General features: G+C 35.1%; 1 protein-coding gene and 1 non-coding gene across 4 annotated transcripts; both read left to right on the top strand.

Moving 5' to 3' along the window:
• Positions 1–222: 222 nt before the first annotated feature.
• Positions 223–4,364, top strand: LOC114263724 (uncharacterized). Of its 2 annotated transcripts, none has more exons than XR_003629689.2 (3): positions 223–460; positions 2,131–2,213; positions 3,855–4,364. It is a non-coding gene; the product is annotated as an uncharacterized LOC114263724 (transcript). The 2 variants fall into 2 exon arrangements; XR_003629688.2 differs by having other exon boundaries at positions 2,131–2,224.
• Positions 4,365–12,232: 7,868 nt separating this feature from the next.
• Positions 12,233–27,549, top strand: LOC114263726 (uncharacterized). 2 transcript variants are annotated; one of them, XM_082866722.1, is made up of 12 exons: positions 12,233–12,581; positions 12,675–12,772; positions 12,854–12,940; positions 13,415–13,568; positions 13,706–14,248; positions 24,573–24,715; positions 24,805–24,999; positions 25,091–25,181; positions 25,257–25,425; positions 26,548–26,658; positions 26,797–26,887; positions 27,213–27,549. In XM_082866722.1, exons 1-12 carry the CDS (start codon positions 12,351–12,353, stop codon positions 27,226–27,228), a joined length of 1,929 nt encoding a protein of 642 aa, XP_082722848.1. In that variant the 5' UTR covers positions 12,233–12,350; the 3' UTR covers positions 27,229–27,549. The 2 variants fall into 2 exon arrangements, with proteins under 2 accessions (XP_082722848.1, XP_028060125.2); XM_028204324.2 differs by lacking the exon at positions 13,706–14,248 and having other exon boundaries at positions 12,254–12,581.
• The last annotated feature ends 356 nt before the right edge of the window (positions 27,550–27,905 follow it).

The raw sequence follows: 27,905 nt of genomic DNA, 5'->3' as shown, positions 1-27,905 counted from the left end.
TTAATTTTCTCTTAATCTGATTCTTTAAATTTTATGTATAAGTTTTCTGTTTACTTATTTTATCGTTTAATTTCTTTGATTTTTCCCAGATTATGTGAACTACATTATTTATGACACTATTATCTTGTATTGATGAGTTATAAGACCTCAGACTGTGCTCTTGAGAAAATGGTAGAGAGAGCTACAAAGAAATCATTTAATCTTGTGAATTGTGATGGGTAGGATGGTCTATGACTTTATTCAATGGCTTGCCAATAAGAACAAGAAGGAACCCGTGTTTTGTAAGTTCTTATTCTTCTGTTCTCGTTATTGTTATTGTTATTGTTGAAGATGAAAAGGCAGGCACGGAAAGATATTTCTATGTAATTAAAATTACGTGGAGGGAGAAGTGATGGTTGTAAAATTTGATGAAGGGATGCAGCTGTGGACTGATGTCGCTTAAAATCTTTCTATTCTAGTGGTGAGTACCAAGACACGATTTTGATGACATTTTGCTTATTGAAACTACTGCCAAAGCTGAATATGGTTTATGTGGTAAAAAAACCAATTGGCCTGTGTGATAAGGAATTGGGATTGGTGGCCAGTGCCCACACATTTTCTGGTCAGTGTGTGTGGTGAACTCCCTCTAGTTGGCTTTATTTCTTTTCTATTTTTTTCCCTGTGTTTTTATCTTTTGTGTTTGGCTTACGATCAACCTGGCTTGAAGACCTAAAATGGAAGGAGTGTAGTTGTATAATAATCACACTGATAGTGTTGATATGATCATAAGAAATTCTCTGCAAATTAGTCAAAACAACTAGCGAATATACGGTGAACTAGTGAATTTGAAGATGCTATGACAAATACAATATGCGGTTCTATGATGATTATCATGAGAGATTCAAGCTCATAAAGCTTGGCATAGGAGTATTATAGTCAGATGGGGTTTTAAGGAAGATAAAATTTAGAAAGCATGAGTTGAAAAAAGAGTAGAGTAATGAATGATGTAGAGATTTATCAACAAAAAAAAAAAGTAATGAATAATGTAAAGTGAGATAAGATTTGATTATATACTTTCTTGAATTACCGATCAAAAAATTATTTACTTTCTTGAAGTGTGCAGCATTGTTGATGGAGGTAAGCCTCGGCTCCAATTGGTGTATGATATTTGACATGCAATTACCAGAAGCTACAAACATAAACGCATTAGTGGAAGAGAGGATAAGAATTCAGCCTCTTTTTTTGTTATATAAATATTAGTTCAATGTAGAGAGTACAGTGACGGAGAAGAGATGCAATAGTGAAGAGATGCGATACAGTGACGGTAGATGGTAGTGTTAGGGGAATGGGTAGACTTAGATTGACGTGAACTGGTGTAGTAAAATAGATATGAATCTCTTTAATTTGACTAGTGAAATGGTTTTGGATAGAGTTGAGTGGAAAAGAATGATTTATGTAGCCGACCCGATTTAATGAGACTTAAGGCTTGGTTTGGTTCGGTTTGGTTAGTTCAATGGAGAGAGAGTACCACACCAGTCCATTGCTTGATGCATTTGTTGATCCTAGGTAAACCTTTAAGCGCTATCACATATATTGTTTGAAAATTACAAAGCCTAAAATTCATATTTTCAAATTTGTGTTGTAATTGTCTACAAGTAAAATGAGATTTTTTTTTTTTTTAATATATATATATATATAAAGGAATTATGGTGCTGTTTGCTTGATGAAGTTCCAAATCCTGTTGCTCCAGATTGGGTAATTAGTTTTTTTAGGTTATCTTCTCTCTCTGTTGCTCTTCATCAATTCCAATTTGAATGTGTTTTAAGAGTTGGACAATTGTATAAAAATTGTGGTTAGTTATTGTAGGGAATTCATGTTCAGGCTACTACATTGATTAGTTTGATTCAAGGGTTAGGTCTGATAATTACTATGAGGAATGGTCTTTCTCATTTTTTAGGGATACTTTTTTCTTCTTCTATTCAATGGAAAATTTGCATACACCCTTGTGACATTGGATAGTCTGATTGCCTTCTTTCTGTAGTGATTGTTTTGGATATGTGTAGTTAGTTGCTGAGGTGTTTTTCTTGCATTCTTCTTCTTCTTGCCTTTGTTTCTCAAATTTTGGTACTTCGCGATCATGTAACATAACAGTGGAAACTATGTTGCCGGCAAGGAAACACGGGTACGAGTGCGGGTATGCCGATTCGGCAAAACTCAAAAAAAGTACGATACGGGTACGGCTACGGTACGCCGATATTTTTTATTTTTTTTTAAATATAATTTTGATTAAAGGATCCAACCTACAAATTAAAATTAAATATCAAAACTAAAAAAAGAACTACTCATTTTCCTATAATTTAAAATCATTAAGCGTTAAAAATAATATTTGTGAAATCTCTCACTTTGATATGTTATGCACTGTGAATTTGTGATCATAATTTATTTTTAAAATCTTATCAATTTGTTATTTTTATAGGGTGAGACCAAAGAAATAATAGGAGACCAAAGAAAGATTTAAAGTTAATTACCAACAATAAAGGAAAAAAATTCTCAATTGGTGCAGGTTGTCAATTGCAATTTGCATAATACATAAAATTGCATCATTCCCAACTACTAATCAACTAATACAGTATCAATTTTTAATGTTTTGTGCATAAACTTTAAAAGTTTGTTATGATTAAAGATTTTATAAAGAAATTCTAAGAGGATCTAAAGCAAAAGCATAATGCATAGTCATACACAGAACTACCCTTTATAGGCCTTGTTATTTTTTTTTGTTCAAATTGCTTTTTAAAAACATTAAAATCATTTGTTGATATGCTTCTACAATTTATACAGACAAACAGGACAACAGAGAAACATCAAAATTAGTGATCTGCAAGGGCACCAAAAAAATTAAAAAATAATAATAATAATTGCTAATTTGCAAGGGCAGAAAAAAAAAAAAAAAAAAAATGGCCTTGGCGTACCCACGCTGTACCCATGGCGTACCCATGTCGTACCCGAATAAGCCAAACGTACCGGACCCTCTTTTGCCGTACCCGGTACGCGTACCGCCGTACCGGTACGCCTACCCGCACCCGATAAGTACCCGATACTCGTACGGCACTATTTTTGGAGTACCAGTGCTTCATAGGTTGCCGGCTTAGATAGAGCCTAATCCTATTTCCAGACCCTCTTTTACAAAAACCTAACAAGTCATTGACCATTTTGATCCCTTATTATTCCACTGTAATAGAATGGTACTAAACAAGTTTTCCAGCATACAGCCATGAATAATAAACAGATTATTTTCCCTAGTATCTTTATTCCACAAAACCAGTTCATTTCATGCAGTTCAAGTCCACTACTCTTTTTTGGTCTTTTCTTCATGAATTTTGTTTGGTTGGCACTTGGCAGCAAGCTTAAAATCTTGAGCTTTTTGCTTGATGAAAAGGGTAGGAGGGGGAGATGGACAACCGTGGCAATGGCAATCATCATTGGACATGATAAAAAATGGCCTTAATTGTTGGACAGAAGAGGCCTAGACAGACCTGACAAAGTAGGGATACCGTACACAGGGGAACCATATGGTGTTCCCTCAGGACAAACTTGAGCCATAGCCTGACCTAATCCAACCAAGGTTCTAGCATGGGAAACCCCGGAACTATGTTGTCGAGAGACTCAATCCAAAACCACTTGCTCACCAAAATTAGGAGTGAGCACACACCCTCTAAGCTATTACCCTTTTTTTCTTTGAGGATGGAACCATTGTTGGTGTTTAAACACACAAATTTTTTTTTTTTTTTTTTTTTTTAAATTTTTTTTTTTGAAGCTGTTACCCTTGGTGGTGCTTAAACACTGAATTTGGTTCATATGCATATGGGGTCATGCAGTTTGTGAAGAATGGGCAACATCATGGAGAACTCCAGACTCAGCAAGAGAACACCCTACATCAATATTCAAGTTAGTGGGGGGCCTGAAGTTCAGGAAAACTGCCATATGTCTACAAAGGAATGAAAGATGAAAAAATTGTAAATCAGTGGGACAGTGAAAAAATAATTACACTACAGATAAAAAATAAAAAAAAAAAAAATTAGTGCAACTTTGATAAATGAGTTGCACCAAACCAAACACAAAAAGAACTTGTACCACGCACACATGCCACTTTTATCACCATAAAAATGAAAATATTCTTTCACTGGCCTACTGATTTGTAATTTCCTCATCAAAGATTGATGTGGTGGTTATTGCTTTTAATTATGTGGAGGAGATTGAGCTCATTGCTAAGTGTCTCTTGCAACTATTAGAATGTGTAGGAAGATTGAACTGGAGGCCTGTTTGCCGCAATTTCTACCAAGCAAAAATTAATCTACTACAATTTTAAAAATGTGAAAAGTTTGTCATATTTGCTACTATTCTTTTTTAAATCACAATTTTACCCTCTTAAATATATTATATTTTTTAAAAGTCATGAAAAGTCCTATATAAACTAATTATCTCTTTATTTTTAGAGTTAAACACTCAAAAATGATATATTTGTTTGTAAGAGTCTCATATGAATATAAACAAACCGTTTCATTTCTTATCAAAAAAACCCATCTCCCTATTTTTGACATTGATGGTGATTGAAGAACAAACCCTTTTTTATATTTTATATTTGCTTCTATACTGATATACATAATATTTACAATTGTCCATGGTTGTGAATAATTCTGGTTGAATATTAAAATTGTATGCATCTATTCAAATCTAGACAGACGAAAGTGCGTACGTTTTTAAAATAGAGATTTGTATTGCATCTCAAAAATTGACAGGTTATCTTCATAAACTTTCTTTTTGTTTAGATTAAATTTTATGAATTATAATATTTTACATGGTACTTTAATAATCAATGTATGATGTCAAAATTCTAAACAATAACTACTTTCATTGGTTTCATTTTTTAAATTTGTTTTTTCATTTTTGGTTTTTCATAATTTTGTTGTTCATTTTTCATATTTTCTCAATTTTGATAATTAAAGATACTAGAATATCTTCATATTTAATATTTAAATTATACTTTTATGTGAATATTTAATATCCAATAATTTAAATAGAATTAAAAAGTAAAATATTGGTAAAAAATTTATAAATTCGAACATGTAATGATTTATTATTATTATTTTTTTTTGCTATTATTATTATTATTATTTAATATTAATAAAAAATTCAAAAAGAATTCACAAAAAAATATTTTCTAAATGCATTTAGATTAATTTAAATCTAAAAGTAAAATTTAAAACTAAAAAATATTATTAAATTAAGTAAATCTAAAAATAAAATAAAAGGGTTATTTAAAAAAAAGTATCAATGACAAAAAAACATGAAAATTCAAAATTCAAAACAAAAGTTTGAAATAACAAATCAACCAAACACTATAAACTTCTCTTTTTTTTCTACTAAATCTTTCTTCACTAATCTTTAATTTTACATAAATTATTCACAAATTCCTTTCAATTTTATGTGAATTTAATAATCTAATTAAAAAATAATGCATACACAAAAAATACAAAACTATAACACTAAAAATTTACATCATGACCAATTATTTAATTATAAATAATTGACTTCTTATTGTTACCAGTATTATATTGTTACAAAAGGTTTCGCATATTACTTTTGTGATATCTTATATATGTTAGTGTCTACATATATAAATATATAAATGTAAATTTATATATGTTATTGTATTCATATATTGTCAATCCGTAATGCTATATTACCATCGGATACTTTAATTTTCTAACATGTATCACTTAGTAATATAGTTATACTTGTTAAGAAAAAATTGCGAAATTGTGTATTGTTCTCCTTTCAACTTATGTTCAATATGGATATATATATATATACATACATGTCATACAAACAAGTGTCCACAATGAATACTTTCAATAACAAATCAAAACTTTGTAAAATACCTCATTCACGACAATAATATTGTACTTTTTTTTTCTCTCCATAGAAAAAATCACATTGTGAAGGAAAATAGATTCTAAAATTCATAACAATATGATATCGTTTCAAAATCTTACTCTTCCTCTTCAAAATATTTTTATTACATTGAGTTATAATTGTGAGCTAGAAGAAAAACAAGTAGATGGTGAAATAAAAAATACAAAAGATTTATTGTAATATGTTCTCCAAGCAAAGTTAGACGAGTTGAAACATGAATTGTATTCTGTTGTGAAGTTTAAGAAAAATAATGTACCTCATGCACACATTTTAGTCAAATTATAAGGAAAAAAAAATCATATGATGCCTAAACATTATCCCAACAACTCAATGATGCAGAAAGTAAATACATTAAATAAAAAATTTTGATCAATTTTTGTCATATGCTGATTATTAACAAATGACATAATAAGTTATTTAACTTGGCGGTTTTATGAAAGTGACTCTGAATACATTAAGCCTCTGTTTGGGAAGATGGGTTGGGTTGGGTTGGATTTGGAGCTATTTTAGTCAAAAAAAGACAAAATAGGTGTTTTAACTCAATAAGACAAAACATCACATTCAACCCATAATTACTAGCGGTAACCCGTGCTATACACGGGCAAGTAACAAAAAATAGTAAATAATGTTGAACATGCTAAAAATTAACAATTAAATACTATGATATTTATTTAGATGGGTATTGAAATAATATATTTAGTGATCTTACTATATTTAATTAAATAAATTTTAGAAGAAAAAAAAGTTGAACTGAAAATTAAGAGTAAGAGTGGATTCTGTAAATATAAGATATAGATAAAAACAAATTAAGTTTAAATTTGAAGATAAACTATAAATATACACACACACACACATATATATATATATATATAAAAGAAAATTAGACAAATCCTAGAAAAATGAGATAGAGAGTAATTCAGTAATTGAAAAAAAAAAAACAAAGTTGAAATTTAAAATTAAAAAATAAGATAAGACAAACTTGAAAAGAAAAATAAAATCTAATATAACTCTAATAACAGAAGAAATGGAGAGGGTAATAATTAAAAAATTAGATAAGAGTGAAATGCCACTTATAATTTTTTAAAATTTGTAAAAAAAAACAAAAATAAAATCGAGGTAGTATGTTAAAAATCAGATAAGATTTAAGTGCCAATTATAATTTTTTAAAATTTACATTTTGTGTAGTTAAAAAATAAGCAATTATGTTATTTTATTATACAAATTTTAACTCTATTTTGTGTCTACTACCTATAATTTAATCAAATTTTGTCTTCTAAAGCTATTTAATTGAAATAAGAAAGAATAAAAAATTATAAGAATATAGAAAGTGAAAATCAGATAAAAATAGAATAAACTTAATTAAAAATCAAAAGCAAGAATCGATCCTGTAAATATAAGATAAAGATTAAAAAAAAATCAAATGCAAATTTGAAGATAAATTATACGAATATAGAAAGAGAAACTTAGATAAATTACAAAAGTAAAAGAGAGCAAAAAACGCAATATGAGATTTAAAACATGTGCTTCTTTTCACATAAGATGCTAAAAATCTTGCATAATTGGTTAAATCACCCGTTTAATTTCTTTAGAACGTTATTTTTGTTTCCAATCTTTTTGCCTAATTTCATATTGTCATAGAAGTTAGGTTTTGAGATTTATAAATTTATTTATTTATTTATTTCAAATATCCTTGGGTAAGACATAAATTGATGAAGAAATTTGAATTAGAGTCAAACTCATCTTTTATTTTTAAATATTTTGAAAATCTTTTTTCTTTAAATATTTTGAAAATCTTTTATATCCATGCCATAAGTAATTAAAAAGTGAAATAAAAAATATAAAAAAAGATAAAAAAAATAGGAAAATAGAATGAGAGAAGAATGGATGTGCCACGTAGGAAAGAGGTTCATGAGATGTTAGGATTGAGAGTTTTGATGAAGAAATTTGAATTAGAGTCAAACTCATCTTCTATTTTTAAATATTTTGAAAATTTTTTATCTTTAAATATCTTGAAAATCTTTTATATCCATGCCATAAGTAATTAAAAAGTGAAATAAAAAATATAAAAAAAGATAAAAAAAATAGGAAAATAGAATGAGAGAAGAATGGATGTGCCACGTAGGAAAGAGGTTCATGAGATGTTAGGATTGAGAGTTTTGAATTTTTTAAGAGATCACTACATTTGCTTATATATATCTCACAAAAAGTCAAAAAAGTCAAAAAAACCTATCCCAAGCAAGGCTTTTTAGCCTTAAGCTAAAATAGACAAAAAATCAAAAAATCAACCCACTTCCCAAATGAATCCTTACAAGTATGGATCTATTAATATCGTGAAAACGATTATGAAATTCCTATATTGATCTAAATATTAAGGTACAATATTATTCCATTTTCTTTAAAAAAATATTCCATATTTTCTACATAAATAAAAATATATTAATGACTAATATTATATTTTCCATCATGCAAGATATTCGTGACACATGAAACGAGACTCAACAACTCTTAATGTACAAAAATATATTACATATTGATATTAATGCATTCTTACAACAATAATATGCAATGGTAAGTTCAATAAATTTGTGTTATGAGATGAACTACTAAACAAAATTGTGTAATTTTGTAATTAATTTCATACCTTAATTATATTACAAGTACTAATTATAAAAAATTGAAGTAAAAAGTTGATGGAAAAAAGTTTGTGTAATACTACATATTTAAAAGACTTCTTTATTGTTTATTGTTTAAAATAAGATTGTGATCTTAACAATCTAAATATAAATTAATATTTATGTTGGTTAAAATTTTCATTTATCATTTAAAATTTTCAATCTAGTATATATTTATTTCTTACTTAGTTGTATTTTAGGTATATATCAATTTACCTATAAAAGTTTCCATACTTTATATAATATCATATATCAATTTAATAGACACGTATAATTACATTTTTAACAGTTGATGAAAAATCACGTGCCACTTACAACGCACGTGTCCAACCACTAGTAATATGAAAAGAGAAACCAGAAAACTCCATTGGGTTTAGTTTTAAAATCATGATTTGAGTATGGAGTTGTAATTTAAGTGTGGAGTTGCGAGTTGAGTTTTGAAAAGAGAAAATTTATTTGGTTAAGGGTTTTAAAATAAAAAAAAAATTGAGTTTTAAATTTTGAATTTTGAATTTTTAAAAGAGTTTCGAGTTTTGAAAATAATTTTGAATTTTATTTTGAGTTTTGAGTTATTGAATTTTGATTTTTTTTGGATTTATTTTGTTTAAATATTTAAAACTTTTAAGAAAATTTTATTTTTTATCTTTTATTTTAAATATTTTTTTTATTTTATTTTTTAAATAATTTAAATTCAAAACACAACTCTACACTTAAATCATAACCAAACACAACTCAAAACTCAATTCAAAATTCATAACCAAACACATAACTCAAAACTCAATTCAAAAACTTTTTTCAAATAACTTAAAACTCAATTCAAAAACTTTTCAAAACTTTTCAAAACTTATAACTAAACTCATTTCAAAATTTTATTAAAAAAAAATTTAATTTAATTTTTTTATATTTTGTCCTTTAAAATTTATTTTTTATTTTCTATTTTTGAAGAAAAATATATTATTATTATTATGTTTTATTTTTTCAAAAAATATTTTTTGTTATTTCTTTAAGTATTGGCTAAATAATTTATTATGATTTAGATATATATGAAAATCTAATTTTTTTAAAAATTAAATATATAAAAAAAGTATAAAAAAAATAAAAAATATTGAGCATATTAAAAAACTAAAATATTTGGAAAAATATTTAAAATAAAAATTATGTATTTAAAATAAAATAATAATTTTTTAAAATTTTTAAATATTTTTAAAAAATACAACGTACAAATGTATGAAATATAGTGCACATTAAAATAAATAAATAAATATTTATAATATAAAATATTTACCCAAAAAAAATAAAACTAAGAAAATTATTAAATATTAAAAAAAATAAATTCAAAAAATTTCAAAATATAATTCAAAACTCTTTTCAAAACTCATAACAAAATAAATTTTATCTTTTCAAAACTCAACTCAAAACTCATAACTCAAAACACAACTCGATATTAAAATCATAATTCTAAAAATATTTTTAAAAAACAAAATAAAAAAGTTGCTTTTTTTTTTTTTAAATAGAGTTTTGAAAATAGTTTGGTTATAAGTTTTCAAAATAGTTTTTTAATTGAATTTTGAGTTGTGTGTGTTCGGTTATGAGTTTGCAAAAATTACCAGCTCCATATGTGATGTAAAAAATTCACTAAAGATGCAAAAAACAAAAAACAAAAAAATTGAAATTTTTTTGAGTCTTTAATGATTTTTTTTTCCTTCAAATTTATTTATAAACATTATTACATTATAGATGTAGTTAAAAAAATAAAAACAAATTTAACTAAAAAAAGAAAAAAGCTCACTAAAGACGAAAAAAAAACAATAATAAATTTTTCATTTCAAAATTGATAATACAAGTATTTGAATCAGTATATTTTAATTTTTTTCGTCTTTAGTGAACTTTTTGCTTTTTTTAGTTAAATTTATTTTTATTTTTTTAGTTGTATTTAATCTAGATGCATCTATAATGTAAAAATGTTTATGAATAAATTTGAAAAAAAAACTTTACTAAAGACTAAAAAAAAAAATCCAATTTTTTTGTTTTCTATTTTTTATTTTTTGCATCTTTAGTATTTTTTTATATCACACATAGAGCTGATGTGTTATTGATGTGGCAAATTCTGTTAGTTTTTTTGATGGAAGTTAGTCTAGAAATAAAGTGGGAATAATTGCAAATATGAAAGGCCAAAGTGGGATAGATTGAAAATATGAAGGACCAAAGTAGGAAAAATTAAACTTAAAAGGTTAAAGTAGGAATGATTGCAAACATGAAGAGCCAAAGTGAGAAATGAATGAAACTTTAGTGGGGCAAAGTGTAATTTATTCTTAATAAGACTAATAAGACTGATGAAATTTATCGTGTGCGTAGGGCTGCAAATGAACCGAGCTGTTCATGAACAAGCTCAGCTCGGCTCATTAAGGGCTCGGTTCGGCTCGGTTTGGTTTGTTTAGTAAACGAGCCGAGCTCGAGCTCGATCTCGATTATTAGGCTCGTTTAGTAAACGAGCCGAGCTCGAGCTCGCGTCAGCTCGGCTCGTCAAGCTCGGCTCGTTTATCTTTATTTAAATTATATAATAAATATATTATTTATATATTAAATAATACAGATAATAATTTTTTTTTAAATATTTTTACATAAATAATATTAAAAAAAATTATCGAGCCGAGCCGAGTTGAATCGAGCCGAGCTCAAGCTTCATTAATGTTAACGAGCAGAGTCAGCTCGAGCCCAGTTTCTTATCGAGCCGAGCTCGAGCTCAATAAACGAGCTCGATAAGCAAACGAGCCGAGCTCGAACTCAGCAAAGTTCGGCTCAACTCGGTTCGTTTGCAGCCCTACGTGTGCGTTAAATATGAACATTTTTTTTCATCTCGTTAGAATCTTTATACTTTCATAAAAAATTCACTTTAGTTCTTGTATCTTTATTAAAATTTTACTTTAATCTTTTAAATTTTATCGGTCTCATTGACAATAAATAGATGAAAGAACGACATTACAACTTGAATCAAAATATAAGGAATTTTTTTAACAATTAAAAATAAAGAGATCAAAATAAGATGTAAATTTGAAGGTGCTAAGCTAAGTGTAATTAACCTCTAAAAAAAACTAGAGACTTACGATTTACACTTACGTTATTTCTTTGGACCCTCACTCTTTCATTTTTTTTTTTTTTTAATTTCAATTTTGTGCATTGATAAAATTCTATTTCTATCCTCATTTTTAATCTTCTAATCCTAATTTTTCAAATCTTAACCCTACCATTTCTATCACCTCCAGCTGTCCCTACCTCCAGCAACCATTCTAGTGCCTCTCCACTAACGACCGCATTGCCACCACCTCTTACAACCGCAACCCCCTTTTTGCTTCTTCCGAATTTAGGTTTTCTCTACCAATAATCTGATAGAGAAAAAAATTAGCGGGTTGGGTTGGGTTGGGTTGGGTTGGGTTGGGTTGGGAAGGTGGCTTAGGGGTTCAAAAAATTAGCAGACCAAAGAAAATAAGGATAGGAATAGATGGCAAAACGTAAGCACAACTTTTCTGGATCTTCCCGGCGGTGGCAAGTCAGCATTACATTACAAATAGTAAAAAAAACAAAACAAAACAAAATAAAAAAAGCAAACAAAAACAAAAAAAACAGCAAACAAAAAACAAACAATCTGTGTGTTGTCTCATTCTGTTTTCTACAACAAGAAAACAAAAACAAAAACAAAAACAAAAGGCTAGGCTCAGCCCCCCAGCCATGGCTGCTACTGGTGCATCCTCTTCTACTGCTTCTCAAAACTCTAAAAACAAAAACAAAAACCAAAACAAAACCACCAACACCAAGAAGAAGAAGAAGCAGAACACCACTGGGACTGAGTCAGGTAACAATGCCCTTCAAAATCAACCTGGGAAGCGCAAAAAATCACCCGGAGTTCGAGTCATCCATGGCCGAATCTACGATTCTGTGAATGGAAAATGCTGTCATCAGGTAACCCATCAATCAAGCTACCCATTTCTTGAAAACCCTAACGTGTATACATTTAAACGCACATGATGTTTTTGTTTGTGTGTGTGTGAGCAGTGTCGGCAAAAGACCCTCGATTTTGCGGTGTCATGCAAGAGTCAGATTGAGAATAAACAATGTACCTTTCATTTCTGTCACACTTGCCTCCTCAACAGGTCCACATCTCTCTCTCTCTCTCTCTCTCTCTCTCTCTCATCTTATAGCTGGTTTGATTTGGTTTGTTGGGTTTGGATTAGATATGGAGAGAAAGCAGAAGAGATGGCAGCATTGGGTGATTGGAAGTGTCCCAAATGCAGGGGCATTTGTAATTGCAGTCAATGCATGTAAGTGCTAATTTTGGGGACTGCCCATTTCATAGTTTTTACTTTTGGAGAATGTTTGAGAGCCCTAAAAATCTTCCCGAATTTGACTCACAATGACATGGCATCTGTGATTTGTCACAAACTCAACTATATAAAGTGCAACACCTTTGGCACGACATTATGGGTGAATTTGGGATGTAAAGTGTGGGTCTCTGAGCATTTCTGTTCACTCTTTATGTTTTCTTGTACTTTCTTTTTGGGCCAAGGATTGGTGTTTCTAAATTTCTCTATACCTTTGTCCCAATGCATTCTCGATTGTTGAATCGTGTGTAATTGTGACATTAGTGAATTTCAAAGCATGATTCAATGATGTAGAGTAGAGTTAATTGGGACAAAGGGACATTAATTTTGTTTTGGACGGATGGGGAGTGAAAAGAGGTATGGAGGATCCCATGCCTTCTTTTTAAAGTTGTTGACTTTGAAAATCTGCTCTAGGAAGAAGCGAGGTTGTTGTCCAACTGGGAGGCTTGTGCATGCCGCAAAGGCAATTGGGTTTTATTCAGTGTCTGAGATGCTGCAATTAAGGAACTCCGAGGAGGTCATGGAAGATGTGGGTGCATCATCAGAAAATGAGACTGCTTCAGAAAAGGTCTAGTAATGTCCATTTGGTATTTGGTCTCCAGCTTTACTGTTTCTTGTAGTATAGCTGCATTCAATTTTTTTGGGAATTCTTCATCAACTAATTGTGTTTATAGCCGCTTTTAAATCTTGATTGACTTTCAGCAGGAGCTTGCAGTGGCTTCAACTAGAGGACATAAAAGAAGAAATTCTTCTGATGGAGAAAGTAATCCCAAGCCTTTGAAATCGAGCGACAATAGGAAGAAAAGTCACAGTGTCAAGTTAAAAAAGTTAAGAAATTCTGAAACAATCAATAACTCAATGGACGGCAGCAAGGATGACACTGCATTTACGGAAAAAAAAAGTACCAAGAAATCTAAAGAAGAAAAGACATGCAGAAGGGATGATGGTGGCCAATTAAAAATAGTGAAGTCTGATAAGCAGGGTACCAAGAAAAATCATGCAAGTTCTATTACGATAGTAGACAATGAGGCAAAAATGACCAATAATAAGGGTGCATACAAAAATAAGCAAGTCAATGGATTTCACATGTGTCAGAAGAGGAATGCAGAAGTCAGAGGAAAAGGTTCTGACGTTGAATTCCCAGTGCCTCAAGGCATTGAATTAACAAATGTTGCTAACATTGACCTGCCTGCTGAGGATATTGGCCATGCCTTGCAATTCCTAGAATTTTGTGAAGCTTTTGCAAAGGTTAAGAGAATATTAATTTATTTTATTAATCAGTATTAAACCACTGATTGAGTTAGAAACTGACCCTTTGCCTTTGGTGAAGTTTTCATAGCACAAGTTCCATTTAATTTGTGATTACCTTGGAGTTTTGTACATCATATTTATCAAACATAATTCTTTTCTTCTCTATCAATTTGATGAAACAGAGTACAATATATAGAGATACCAAAAAACTATTTTAAGAAGCTAATCTTAGTCTATACAATATTTAAAGGCTACAATCTGTTGGTATGAGTTGTAAAGGAAAAGTGATATGTTGGCATGGGGTGTAAAGCAAGAGTGTGCTGGACTCACTCCAACACAGCAAGAGTGATATGTTGGCATGAGGTGTAAAGCAAGAGTGTGCTGGACTCACTCCAACACTCCCCCTCAAGTTGGTGTGTAGATGTTTTTAACACCTAACTTGTCAAGTGAGTCATTGAAGTTTCTACTGGAAACTGCTTTGGTAAGAATGTCAGCCAGCTGATCTTCAGATTTAACGAAAGGAAACTGAATAATCTGCTCTTCCAGGTTTTGTTTGATGAAATGTCTGTCTACCTCCACGTGCTTAGTCCGGTCATGTTGAATTGGGTTGTGAGATATGTTGATGGCAGCTTTGTTATCACATAATAAATTCATTGCATAATCAGGAGGAAAATCGACCTCTGTTAGCAAACTTCTAAGCCAAAGAAGCTCACATAATCCTTTTGCCATGCCTTGGAACTCAGCTTCAGCGCTGGACAATGCCACTACCTTCTGCTTTTTACTCCTCCATGTAACCAAGTTTCCTCCCACAAATGTGAAGTAGCCTGAAGTAGACTCTCTATCCAAGATATTTCCAGCCCAGTCTGCATCCGTGTATCCTTCAATATTCAGATGAACGTTCTTGGAGAACATTAGTCCTTTTCCTGGTGATGACTTTAGATAGCGGAGAATTCAAACTACGACACCCATATGATCTTCACTCGGATTATGCATAAATTGGCGTACCACACCTACAGCGTAAGCAATGTCTGGACGAGTGTGAGATAAGTAAATGAGCTTTCCCACTAGTCTTTGATACCTCACCTTATCAGCAGGCACTTGATCCAAATATTCTCCAAGCCTATGGTTCTGCACAATCGGCGTATCCACAGGTTTACACTCTAGTAATCCCACTTCCGTCAATAAGTCTAGTACATATTTCCGTTGAGAGAGAAATATGCCTTTTCTTGACCTCGCCACCTCTATTCCCAGAAAATACTTCAGCCCTCCCAAGTTCTTCATTTCAAATTCAGTAGACAATTGCTCTTGTAGCCTGGAGATCTCATCGGTGTCATCCCCAGTAATTATCATATCATCCACATAGACTATTAATGCTGTCACCTTGCTTTGTCGATGTTTTAGGAAGAGAGTATGGTCAGAGTTACTTTGGCAATAGCCATACTTCCTCATAGCTGAACTAAATCGGCCAAACCATGCTCGCGGTGACTGTTTTAGTCCATATAAAGTCCTCTCCAATTTACACACAATTTTGGTTCCAGCCGAACCTGTGTATCCTAGCGGAATACCCATGTATACCTCCTCGTCAAGGTTTCTGTGAAGGAAAGCATTCTTTACATCGAGTTGATGTAGTGGCCAGTCCAAATTTGCTACAAGAGATAGCAAGACTCTAACGGTATTTAGTTTAGCTACTGGTGAGAAGGTTTCTGAGTAGTCTATGCCATACGTTTGGGTAAAACCCTTTGCCACGAGTCTCGCCTTGTATCGGTCAATTGATCCATCAGCCTTGTATTTTATAGAGAACACCCATTTGCATCCCACTATTTTTTTTCCTTCCAGTAATGGGACCAACTTCCAGGTATTATTTTTCTTTAAGGCTTCTAGTTCTTCTTGCATTGCTTGCGCCCACTTTGGATCAGATAACGCCTCCTCAGCAGTACTGGGAATATGGCAGGAGGATAGTGTTTGAGTGAAAGTCTTGAGCGGCTTGGACAGACCTTGAGTAGATACATAATTTGTAATTGGGTACTTGGACTTTCTTTCCTCTTCATCTGGGCTGTATCTGTTTGGTGGTTTACCACGATTGTGTCTAAAAGGCAACACATAACCAGTAGAGGAATCCAAGATATTAGCATGTAAAGGTGCAGTAGGAGTACTTACCTCAGGGACATTCTCAAGAGGAGGAGGGTCTTCGGGTACTGAGGAGTGAGGGGACCGAGGGTACTCTGTATTTCCTGGTTCTTCAGGTTCTTCATTTCCAGGTTCTTCACATCGCAACTCGACATAGTCAATTTCTGGTGGTACCTCATGTGGTTCAACCTCTCTATTTCCAGTCCCATGCTCGCCTACGGGGGCCATAAACCAATTCGTCTCTTCTACGTGAGGCTCCCCCTGAAGGGAAGAAGTGGATACCGTGGAAGGATAGAAATTCTCGGACTCAAGAAATGTAACGTCCATGGTGATATAGGTGCGGCGGGTAGTGGGATCATAGCACCGAAAGCCTTTTTGATGGAAACCATATCCCAAAAATAAGCACCGAACGACACAGGGGTCCAATTTGGTATGTTGATTTTTGTGGAGGTGGACAAAAGCAACACACCCGAAAATTCTAGGAGGAAGCATCAATATTGAAGGAAGGGATATATAAGTAGAGAGAATGTGTAAGGGGGTTTTAAAGTGTAAAATTTTAGATGGCATACGGTTGATTAAGTACACGGCAGTAGCCACCGCAGCCCCCCAATGGTAACTCGGCACTATTGCTCCAAGGAGAAGGGCACGAGCTGTTTCCAAAATATGCCGATTATTCCTCTCGGCGACACCATTTTGTTGGGGTGTTTGAGAGCATGAGGTCTCATGGAGGAGGCCATGGTGTTGGAAACAGGCTTGAAGTTGGTGGTTGATGAATTCGCCACCATTATCGGAACGAAGTATTTGGATCTTGGAAGAGTATTGAGTCTGAACCATGGCATGAAATGCTTGAAAAATGGTGAAAACTTTGTCTTTGGTTTTAAGCTGATAGAGCCATGTCATCCGAGTACAATCGTCAACAAAAATTACAAACCAATGATGACCAGAGGAAGTAGTGATCGGAGATGGTCCCCACACATCAGAGTGTATCAATGCAAATGGAGTATTCGTTTTATTCAAGCTAACTGGATAAGAAACTCGGTGGCTTTTAGCCTTGATACATGTATCACATTTAAAGTCGACATGCTGCAGATGAGAAAATAAAGATGGAAGTAAATGCCGGAGATAGCCAAAGGATGGGTGCCCCAAGCGCCTATGCCATAGCCAAATTTGTCGTTCATGGCTACTGGTTGGATGGTGAGTGTGATTGGCTCTGCCTGGGCTGAAGTCATCAAGGTAGTACAGTCCCCCCCTCTTAGTACCACGCCCAATAATCTCCTTGCCGAGAACATCCTGAAGAAGACAAAAAGTAGAGTATATCAGGACAACACAATTAAGCTCTTCAGTAACTTGACTCACAGACATCAACTTGTTGGAAAGAGATGGAACAAGAAGTGTGTGAGCTAGAGAGAGAGAGGGAGACAGGGGCATGGTTCCAGCCCCTGTGACTGGGTAAGTTGCACCATTGGCGTTGGCAATGCAAGTCCTCTGTGGCTGAGTTGTGTTGGAGAAGTCATTTGGATCAAATGTCATATGATCCGTCGCTCTGGAGTCGATAATCCAAGCATCATCATTCCGAGTAGTAAAGCTGCAAAAAACTTGACCACAATTACTTGGATTTGGGGTTTAGGTAGAACGTGCAGCCACAGGAATAATGGAAAATTGAGATTCAGCCGTGACCACTGCTGCTCGACCTGGGACGTCCGCAGTGGCAGGAGCATCTCGTTTCTTTCAGGCTTGTAAATCGTGCCACCAATATGGGTAGCCATGTAATTTGAAACAAATTTCCCGAGTATGTTTTGTACTCCCACAGTGAGTGCACTTATTCCCATCAGAATGACCTTTGAAACGTGAGGAGGACCCAGACTTGAGCATAGTTTGTGACTGGCCAGATTTCACGCCTTTGATGGTCATAACAACACCACTAGGCACTGCATCTGCTCCTGATATCATCACAGATTGGCGGAGATCTTCCCTTCGAATGTAAGCATATGCCTGCTCAATTGAAGGAAAAGGTTTTAGGCGAAGAACATCGCTCCGAACATGATCCAATCGATCATCTAGTCCGTCAAGAAAAGTGTAGACTCGCTCCTCCTGTAAACTGGAGTGGTAGTTTTGTATGTCAATTGCACATTTCATTGGATTCGGTCGACGAAAATCGATTTCTCGCCACAGGCCCTGTAGACCGTTATAGTATTTTTCTATAGATCCGCCTGCTTGTTTCATTCGAGATACACGACGTCTGAGCTCGTATACCTGCGAGGCGTCAGTGCCATCGAAGTAGGTTGTGGCAGCAGAATCCCATACCTGCTTAGCCGTTGGGTAGTGAATAAAGTTCACGACCAAGGAATGGTCCATGGAGTTGATCAACCAGCCTTTCACCATGGCATTCTCAGTGCGCCATTTACGAAAGGAGGGATCAGTTTCTGGTGGTTGGGGGTCGTCTCCATTGATGTATCCCAGTTTGTCTTTTCCTGAGATGTACATCTCAACAACCTGGGACCATAATCCATAGTTGGAACCATCCAACTTGATGCTGATAGGAACCATGGGGGAATCAGTGATGGGAGAGGAAGAGGAAGAGGTCTGAACCTTTGACAAAACCTCCGTCATTTTTGATGTTAGATTATCAAGGATGGTTTCAGTGGATTCAGCCATGGAGGCTGAGAAAAAAGAGAAAAATCTGGACCCCTATCTGATAAAAAAACAGGGAACCCAAGATCTTGCTCTGATACCATATCAAACATAATTCTTTTCTTCTCTATCAATTTGATGAAACAGAGTGCAATACATAGAGATACCAAAAAACTATTTTAAAAAGCTAATCTTAGTCTATACAATATTTAAAGGCTACAATCTGTTGGTATGAGTTGTAAAGGAAAAGTGATGTGTTGGCATGGGGTGTAAAGCAAGAGTGTGCTGGACTCACTCCAACACAGCAAGAGTGATATGTTGGCATGAGGTGTAAAGCAAGAGTGTGCTGGACTCACTCCAACACTCCCCCTCAAGTTGGTGTGTAGATGTTTTTAACACCTAACTTGTCAAGTGAGTCATTGAAGTTTCTACTGGAAACTGCTTTGGTAAGAATGTCAGCCAGCTGATCTTCAGATTTAACGAAAGGAAACTGAATAATCTGCTCTTCCAGGTTTTGTTTGATGAAATGTCTGTCTACCTCCACGTGCTTAGTCCGGTCATGTTGAATTGGGTTGTGAGATATGTTGATGGCAGCTTTGTTATCACATAATAAATTCATTGCATAATCAGGAGGAAAATCGACCTCTGTTAGCAAACTTCTAAGCCAAAGAAGCTCACATAATCCTTTTGCCATGCCTTGGAACTCAGCTTCAGCGCTGGACAATGCCACTACCTTCTGCTTTTTACTCCTCCATGTAACCAAGTTTCCTCCCACAAATGTGAAGTAGCCTGAAGTAGACTCTCTATCCAAGATATTTCCAGCCCAGTCTGCATCCGTGTATCCTTCAATATTCAGATGAACGTTCTTGGAGAACATTAGTCCTTTTCCTGGTGATGACTTTAGATAGCGGAGAATTCAAACTACGACACCCATATGATCTTCACTCGGATTATGCATAAATTGGCGTACCACACCTACAGCGTAAGCAATGTCTGGACGAGTGTGAGATAAGTAAATGAGCTTTCCCACTAGTCTTTGATACCTCACCTTATCAGCAGGCACTTGATCCAAATATTCTCCAAGCCTATGGTTCTGCACAATCGGCGTATCCACAGGTTTACACTCTAGTAATCCCACTTCCGTCAATAAGTCTAGTACATATTTCCGTTGAGAGAGAAATATGCCTTTTCTTGACCTCGCCACCTCTATTCCCAGAAAATACTTCAGCCCTCCCAAGTTCTTCATTTCAAATTCAGTAGACAATTGCTCTTGTAGCCTGGAGATCTCATCGGTGTCATCCCCAGTAATTATCATATCATCCACATAGACTATTAATGCTGTCACCTTGCTTTGTCGATGTTTTAGGAAGAGAGTATGGTCAGAGTTACTTTGGCAATAGCCATACTTCCTCATAGCTGAACTAAATCGGCCAAACCATGCTCGCGGTGACTGTTTTAGTCCATATAAAGTCCTCTCCAATTTACACACAATTTTGGTTCCAGCCGAACCTGTGTATCCTAGCGGAATACCCATGTATACCTCCTCGTCAAGGTTTCTGTGAAGGAAAGCATTCTTTACATCGAGTTGATGTAGTGGCCAGTCCAAATTTGCTACAAGAGATAGCAAGACTCTAACGGTATTTAGTTTAGCTACTGGTGAGAAGGTTTCTGAGTAGTCTATGCCATACGTTTGGGTAAAACCCTTTGCCACGAGTCTCGCCTTGTATCGGTCAATTGATCCATCAGCCTTGTATTTTATAGAGAACACCCATTTGCATCCCACTATTTTTTTTCCTTCCAGTAATGGGACCAACTTCCAGGTATTATTTTTCTTTAAGGCTTCTAGTTCTTCTTGCATTGCTTGCGCCCACTTTGGATCAGATAACGCCTCCTCAGCAGTACTGGGAATATGGCAGGAGGATAGTGTTTGAGTGAAAGTCTTGAGCGGCTTGGACAGACCTTGAGTAGATACATAATTTGTAATTGGGTACTTGGACTTTCTTTCCTCTTCATCTGGGCTGTATCTGTTTGGTGGTTTACCACGATTGTGTCTAAAAGGCAACACATAACCAGTAGAGGAATCCAAGATATTAGCATGTAAAGGTGCAGTAGGAGTACTTACCTCAGGGACATTCTCAAGAGGAGGAGGGTCTTCGGGTACTGAGGAGTGAGGGGACCGAGGGTACTCTGTATTTCCTGGTTCTTCAGGTTCTTCATTTCCAGGTTCTTCACATCGCAACTCGACATAGTCAATTTCTGGTGGTACCTCATGTGGTTCAACCTCTCTATTTCCAGTCCCATGCTCGCCTACGGGGGCCATAAACCAATTCGTCTCTTCTACGTGAGGCTCCCCCTGAAGGGAAGAAGTGGATACCGTGGAAGGATAGAAATTCTCGGACTCAAGAAATGTAACGTCCATGGTGATATAGGTGCGGCGGGTAGTGGGATCATAGCACCGAAAGCCTTTTTGATGGAAACCATATCCCAAAAATAAGCACCGAACGACACAGGGGTCCAATTTGGTATGTTGATTTTTGTGGAGGTGGACAAAAGCAACACACCCGAAAATTCTAGGAGGAAGCATCAATATTGAAGGAAGGGATATATAAGTAGAGAGAATGTGTAAGGGGGTTTTAAAGTGTAAAATTTTAGATGGCATACGGTTGATTAAGTACACGGCAGTAGCCACCGCAGCCCCCCAATGGTAACTCGGCACTATTGCTCCAAGGAGAAGGGCACGAGCTGTTTCCAAAATATGCCGATTATTCCTCTCGGCGACACCATTTTGTTGGGGTGTTTGAGAGCATGAGGTCTCATGGAGGAGGCCATGGTGTTGGAAACAGGCTTGAAGTTGGTGGTTGATGAATTCGCCACCATTATCGGAACGAAGTATTTGGATCTTGGAAGAGTATTGAGTCTGAACCATGGCATGAAATGCTTGAAAAATGGTGAAAACTTTGTCTTTGGTTTTAAGCTGATAGAGCCATGTCATCCGAGTACAATCGTCAACAAAAATTACAAACCAATGATGACCAGAGGAAGTAGTGATCGGAGATGGTCCCCACACATCAGAGTGTATCAATGCAAATGGAGTATTCGTTTTATTCAAGCTAACTGGATAAGAAACTCGGTGGCTTTTAGCCTTGATACATGTATCACATTTAAAGTCGACATGCTGCAGATGAGAAAATAAAGATGGAAGTAAATGCCGGAGATAGCCAAAGGATGGGTGCCCCAAGCGCCTATGCCATAGCCAAATTTGTCGTTCATGGCTACTGGTTGGATGGTGAGTGTGATTGGCTCTGCCTGGGCTGAAGTCATCAAGGTAGTACAGTCCCCCCCTCTTAGTACCACGCCCAATAATCTCCTTGCCGAGAACATCCTGAAGAAGACAAAAAGTAGAGTATATCAGGACAACACAATTAAGCTCTTCAGTAACTTGACTCACAGACATCAACTTGTTGGAAAGAGATGGAACAAGAAGTGTGTGAGCTAGAGAGAGAGAGGGAGACAGGGGCATGGTTCCAGCCCCTGTGACTGGGTAAGTTGCACCATTGGCGTTGGCAATGCAAGTCCTCTGTGGCTGAGTTGTGTTGGAGAAGTCATTTGGATCAAATGTCATATGATCCGTCGCTCTGGAGTCGATAATCCAAGCATCATCATTCCGAGTAGTAAAGCTGCAAAAAACTTGACCACAATTACTTGGATTTGGGGTTTAGGTAGAACGTGCAGCCACAGGAATAATGGAAAATTGAGATTCAGCCGTGACCACTGCTGCTCGACCTGGGACGTCCGCAGTGGCAGGAGCATCTCGTTTCTTTCAGGCTTGTAAATCGTGCCACCAATATGGGTAGCCATGTAATTTGAAACAAATTTCCCGAGTATGTTTTGTACTCCCACAGTGAGTGCACTTATTCCCATCAGAATGACCTTTGAAACGTGAGGAGGACCCAGACTTGAGCATAGTTTGTGACTGGCCAGATTTCACGCCTTTGATGGTCATAACAACACCACTAGGCACTGCATCTGCTCCTGATATCATCACAGATTGGCGGAGATCTTCCCTTCGAATGTAAGCATATGCCTGCTCAATTGAAGGAAAAGGTTTTAGGCGAAGAACATCGCTCCGAACATGATCCAATCGATCATCTAGTCCGTCAAGAAAAGTGTAGACTCGCTCCTCCTGTAAACTGGAGTGGTAGTTTTGTATGTCAATTGCACATTTCATTGGATTCGGTCGACGAAAATCGATTTCTCGCCACAGGCCCTGTAGACCGTTATAGTATTTTTCTATAGATCCGCCTGCTTGTTTCATTCGAGATACACGACGTCTGAGCTCGTATACCTGCGAGGCGTCAGTGCCATCGAAGTAGGTTGTGGCAGCAGAATCCCATACCTGCTTAGCCGTTGGGTAGTGAATAAAGTTCACGACCAAGGAATGGTCCATGGAGTTGATCAACCAGCCTTTCACCATGGCATTCTCAGTGCGCCATTTACGAAAGGAGGGATCAGTTTCTGGTGGTTGGGGGTCGTCTCCATTGATGTATCCCAGTTTGTCTTTTCCTGAGATGTACATCTCAACAACCTGGGACCATAATCCATAGTTGGAACCATCCAACTTGATGCTGATAGGAACCATGGGGGAATCAGTGATGGGAGAGGAAGAGGAAGAGGTCTGAACCTTTGACAAAACCTCCGTCATTTTTGATGTTAGATTATCAAGGATGGTTTCAGTGGATTCAGCCATGGAGGCTGAGAAAAAAGAGAAAAATCTGGACCCCTATCTGATAAAAAAACAGGGAACCCAAGATCTTGCTCTGATACCATATCAAACATAATTCTTTTCTTCTCTATCAATTTGATGAAACAGAGTGCAATACATAGAGATACCAAAAAACTATTTTAAAAAGCTAATCTTAGTCTATACAATATTTAAAGGCTACAATCTGTTGGTATGAGTTGTAAAGGAAAAGTGATGTGTTGGCATGGGGTGTAAAGCAAGAGTGTGCTGGACTCACTCCAACACAGCAAGAGTGATATGTTGGCATGAGGTGTAAAGCAAGAGTGTGCTGGACTCACTCCAACAATATTGCCTTATTGGTTGATTGCTTCTTTTCAAGTATTTCTGTAAATTATAAAATAATCAAGTGTTTGTTCAGTTTAAACTTAGCTCATGGATTGTATTTCTGATGGAAAGAGACTAAACTCAGTTTTAAATCCAATTCTATGTTTCTACTTTTGCCCGTAAAGTAAGCATTTAACTGTTTCAGAGCATCTAAACTTCCTAGTGAACCATTTTGTGAGAATGCTGGAATTTTTGGTTTAAAAAATAATCGACACATGAAAACCAAGACTTGATACTTCGTCAAAATTTCTTTGTTGATTTTCATCTAATATTCTTCCGAACTTACTAAAAAATTCTCTGGATCTTCATCCAAGACTTGGTGCTCCACTTCCTCCTTAGATTAATGCACAAAAAGCCTTCTTCTATAATCATGTATAAGAGATAGAGACACCACAAATGCCACATTAACCAAATGCTGCCATTTTCCTGAAACCTTAGGTTCTTGATCTAAAGAAAGGGCAACCTGAGTGTTTACTTCGAGAATTAACATGTGGACGTAGTTCACGTCGGAGCAAGGGTTCATCGATTGTTCAGTTTCATATCAAATTGCTCTCTGTGATACAAAAGGATTCAGGGAAACGGTATGTTTCTTTATGTTATCACTTGAAAAATTCTACAGGCTTTTAGCTGACTAAAGTGGTTGGCTATCCCAAAAACAATTTTTATGCAGACATGTCTCTTTGAAAACTGAAGGTAGAAATTCATGGTTGCAAGCTCTTAGTAGATGCATCTCTGAATCCCAGTATCAATCAAAAGAACTGCTGTTGGATTGTTTTAATTTGGCGGCTGATGGATATGGAGAGTTAAGCTCATCAAAGAAGCTCTTACTGTTGAATTTTCTATGTGATGAAGCTCTCGATACAGCGTTAGTGATAGTTTGCTGCTCTGAATTATGTTCTTTCATCGCTGTTGCTTTAGAGAAAAGATTGATAGACAATTATTTCATTATTTTCCAGGGAGTTGAGGAGTTGGATTGATGAACAAAACTTGGAATTTGTTGAGGAAGAGAAAAAGAGAAAAGAAAAGTTGCCTGCTGAAAGAGAGAAGGTAATTCACTTAAATTGTGAAATATTAATATTTATTTACCATTGGTATCAGATCTAAATCTGATGTTGTGCGTAGGGGAGGAACATGAAAATGAATCTGCAGGATGAGGTGGCTAGAGCTATTGTCATGAAAAACGGTGCTCCTCTTTCTGTTTCTGAATATCAAGAACTTGTTTCCAAGGTGAAGGCAGAAGTAGCTCGAACTCTTGCAGTGACTCTAGAAGCAAAAGACACGGTGATGAAAAGTATGTTCTGCTCCCTAATTCAATAGCCTGGATGGTTTAATGTTTGATGTCTGTACTGGTCATAACAAAATTTTATATATTTCTCTCTGTTTGAAAAATGGAGGAGGTGATGTTATGATTAGAGTTTTAAAGGGCTTTCCTGAGACTCGCCTCGCCTCTAGGCTAAGGTAAAACGCATCAAGACTTTGATTTTTAGGCATTACTCCCCAAAGGCTTGCGCGTCATAGTTTGAGACATGCGCCTTAAGTGCTCTTTGTACGCTTTTTGCAGATAAACAAGTGAGGAGTACGCGAGGTTGCCTGGGGCTTTTGTTAAACTTAGTCTATTAGATTGTTTAAACATAAAAAAATAAAAATAAAAACCCTTTTTACAACTATGTTATACAGGGAAAATTAAGTAAATGATCAATTAAAAAAACACAATTAATGGTCAAGTGAGAAGCTCAATCACTAAAGTCAAGAATATCAATTTCACTTTCAGTGAAGGAAAACTTCCTTTTATGTAGTAGAATATTCAAAACCTTAAGGGGAAAAGTATTTACACCTTTATATTTAATTGTTTTTATTATTTTAAAATATTTAATTTATTCATTAAATATTAAAATTTGAAATTTGAAATGGTTACGCCTCAACGCCCTGAGGCTTATGCCTCGCCTCATGAAGGGTGCCTCGAGGTACGCCTTCGCCTTTAAAAACTTTGGTTATGATGCTGCTGCTGATCTGATGATACAGAGGGTATATTCTCATTTATAGATATGCCAGGGAACAGAGGATATGGGATCCCATATATGTGCCCAAATGGAATGTTGAATGTTGATAATGTATTTCGGATATAGCCGTACTAGTACATGTAACCGTACTGGGTTAGTACCCAGTACTCTTATGGCAATATTTTTGGAGTACCCATGTTGCATAGTTAGTAATTTCCTTTTCTCATGGTCTTTTCTTGCTATTTCTATCTGATCTCTTGAATCTTAAGGGTAGTCTAATAAAAAAGCCAATAATTTTTGAAAATCCATACAATTTTTTGCCTTAACATGATTTTTGCATTTGTTTCATAGTTGGTTGTGTAAATATTGCTTGATTTTCTTCAACTGACGTTTTACTTTGCTAATGTCCTAAGAGAAACAGCGATCAGATGCTGTTAGGTCAGAGCCTATACTTTTGGATGGAAATGGTCTCAAGTTCTGGAAACTGAGAGGCTACTCTAGCGAAAGGGATATTCTGCTACAAGGTATGTTTTATTTAAAATCCAAAGTTTTTTACTTTCTGACCTAGATAATGACAGCGAATTTGTCTCTTAAGTTCGCACATCTACCCCTTTTTTTGTAATTACTTTTGATATTTGTTTCTATTTTCTTTTAATGTGTAGACATTGGAAATGGGGATTCTGTTACTTTAAAGGAAAAATGGTTTAGCTACAACGTTGAGGAAAGGGCAACCGTTGAAAAATATATTTCAAGGTATGTTTTAACTATCTTTTGTGGCATAAGTTTCATTTATCATTTCTTTTTTGTGTAAAATTTCACGATTTTTTTTTTCTTCAAAATTGATAATTAAGTTCCCAATTGTTTAAAGAGCCAATAATTAGGGCTGCAAATGAATGGGTTATGAGCTAGAAATGGCTTTGAATATGTCCAGTGCAAAATGCTATCCATTCATGTATAGAATCTATTGAAGCCTAACTCATACAGTGATGTGTCTCTGATTTTTAAGTTCTGACAATGCTTTATTAAAGAGAATTTCAGTTTTATATTTTCTTTTCTTTTCTTTTCTTTTTGGTTGCAGGCAGCTTAGAAAATGAACAAAAGAAGTATTTAACGTCATCTCAACAGTTTATATCACTGTACTGTCCTGACGTCTTGACCATCTTTTGCGAGGCAAGTTTTTGGTGTTATTTGGGATGATGGTTACCATCTTTTTGATTGCCTTCATCTGTTATGATAAATTTTTGAATATTATGAGACAGTTCAAAATATCGAAACCTTCAGGTGTGCTTTGTGATGGCCTAGTGTAGTGACATGTGATTTAAGCACACACCTTTAATAGTACGAAGTTTATTATGATCCCTTTCTCTTTCTCTTTCATTTCAATGGAAAACTAGGGACATCTTGGTTCTTGGCCTTATTTTCACTTCCCTTTTTTTACTACTAAAACATAGTTCTGACATCTTACATACTTATTTAAGGAAACAACATTGGTGGCTCTGGAACATCTTTGCCTAAGTTGGACTTCCATTTGGATGCCACTAGGCTAGGAAGACCAATGGTCTAGATATATTTGCTTTATTTGGTCAATTTGTTGAGATATTGACCCCAAACAACTTGACTGTCTGGCCATTTTGAATGGTTTCAACGGGCTCGGTTTTGGCTGCTATACCTGACTGGTTTTGTGGCCTGCAATCTATGTAGAGTTGCTTATCTGACCCAGTTGAGCGAAGAAAACTAACAACGTCCCCTGCGCTCAATCTCTTCTCTTTGA

Source organism: Camellia sinensis, chromosome 4, assembly GCF_055761805.1.
Source record: "Camellia sinensis isolate YWXY chromosome 4, ASM5576180v1, whole genome shotgun sequence".
In the NCBI taxonomy this organism is placed as follows: Eukaryota; Viridiplantae; Streptophyta; class Magnoliopsida; order Ericales; family Theaceae; genus Camellia; species Camellia sinensis.
The sequence above is the reverse complement of the archived record's forward strand: the minus strand, read 5'-3'. Positions and strand labels throughout refer to the sequence as shown.

Coding starts and splice junctions, on each gene's coding strand:
- LOC114263726 (XM_082866722.1), top strand. CDS start 12,351: ATGGCTGCTACTGGTGCATCCTCTTCTACTGCTTCTCAAAACTCTAAA. Junction 14,249..24,572: donor TTTGTGAAGCTTTTGCAAAG/GTTAAGAGAATA, acceptor CTGAAACCTTAG/GTTCTTGATCTAAAGAAAGG. Junction 25,182..25,256: donor TGCCTGCTGAAAGAGAGAAG/GTAATTCACTTA, acceptor TGTTGTGCGTAG/GGGAGGAACATGAAAATGAA.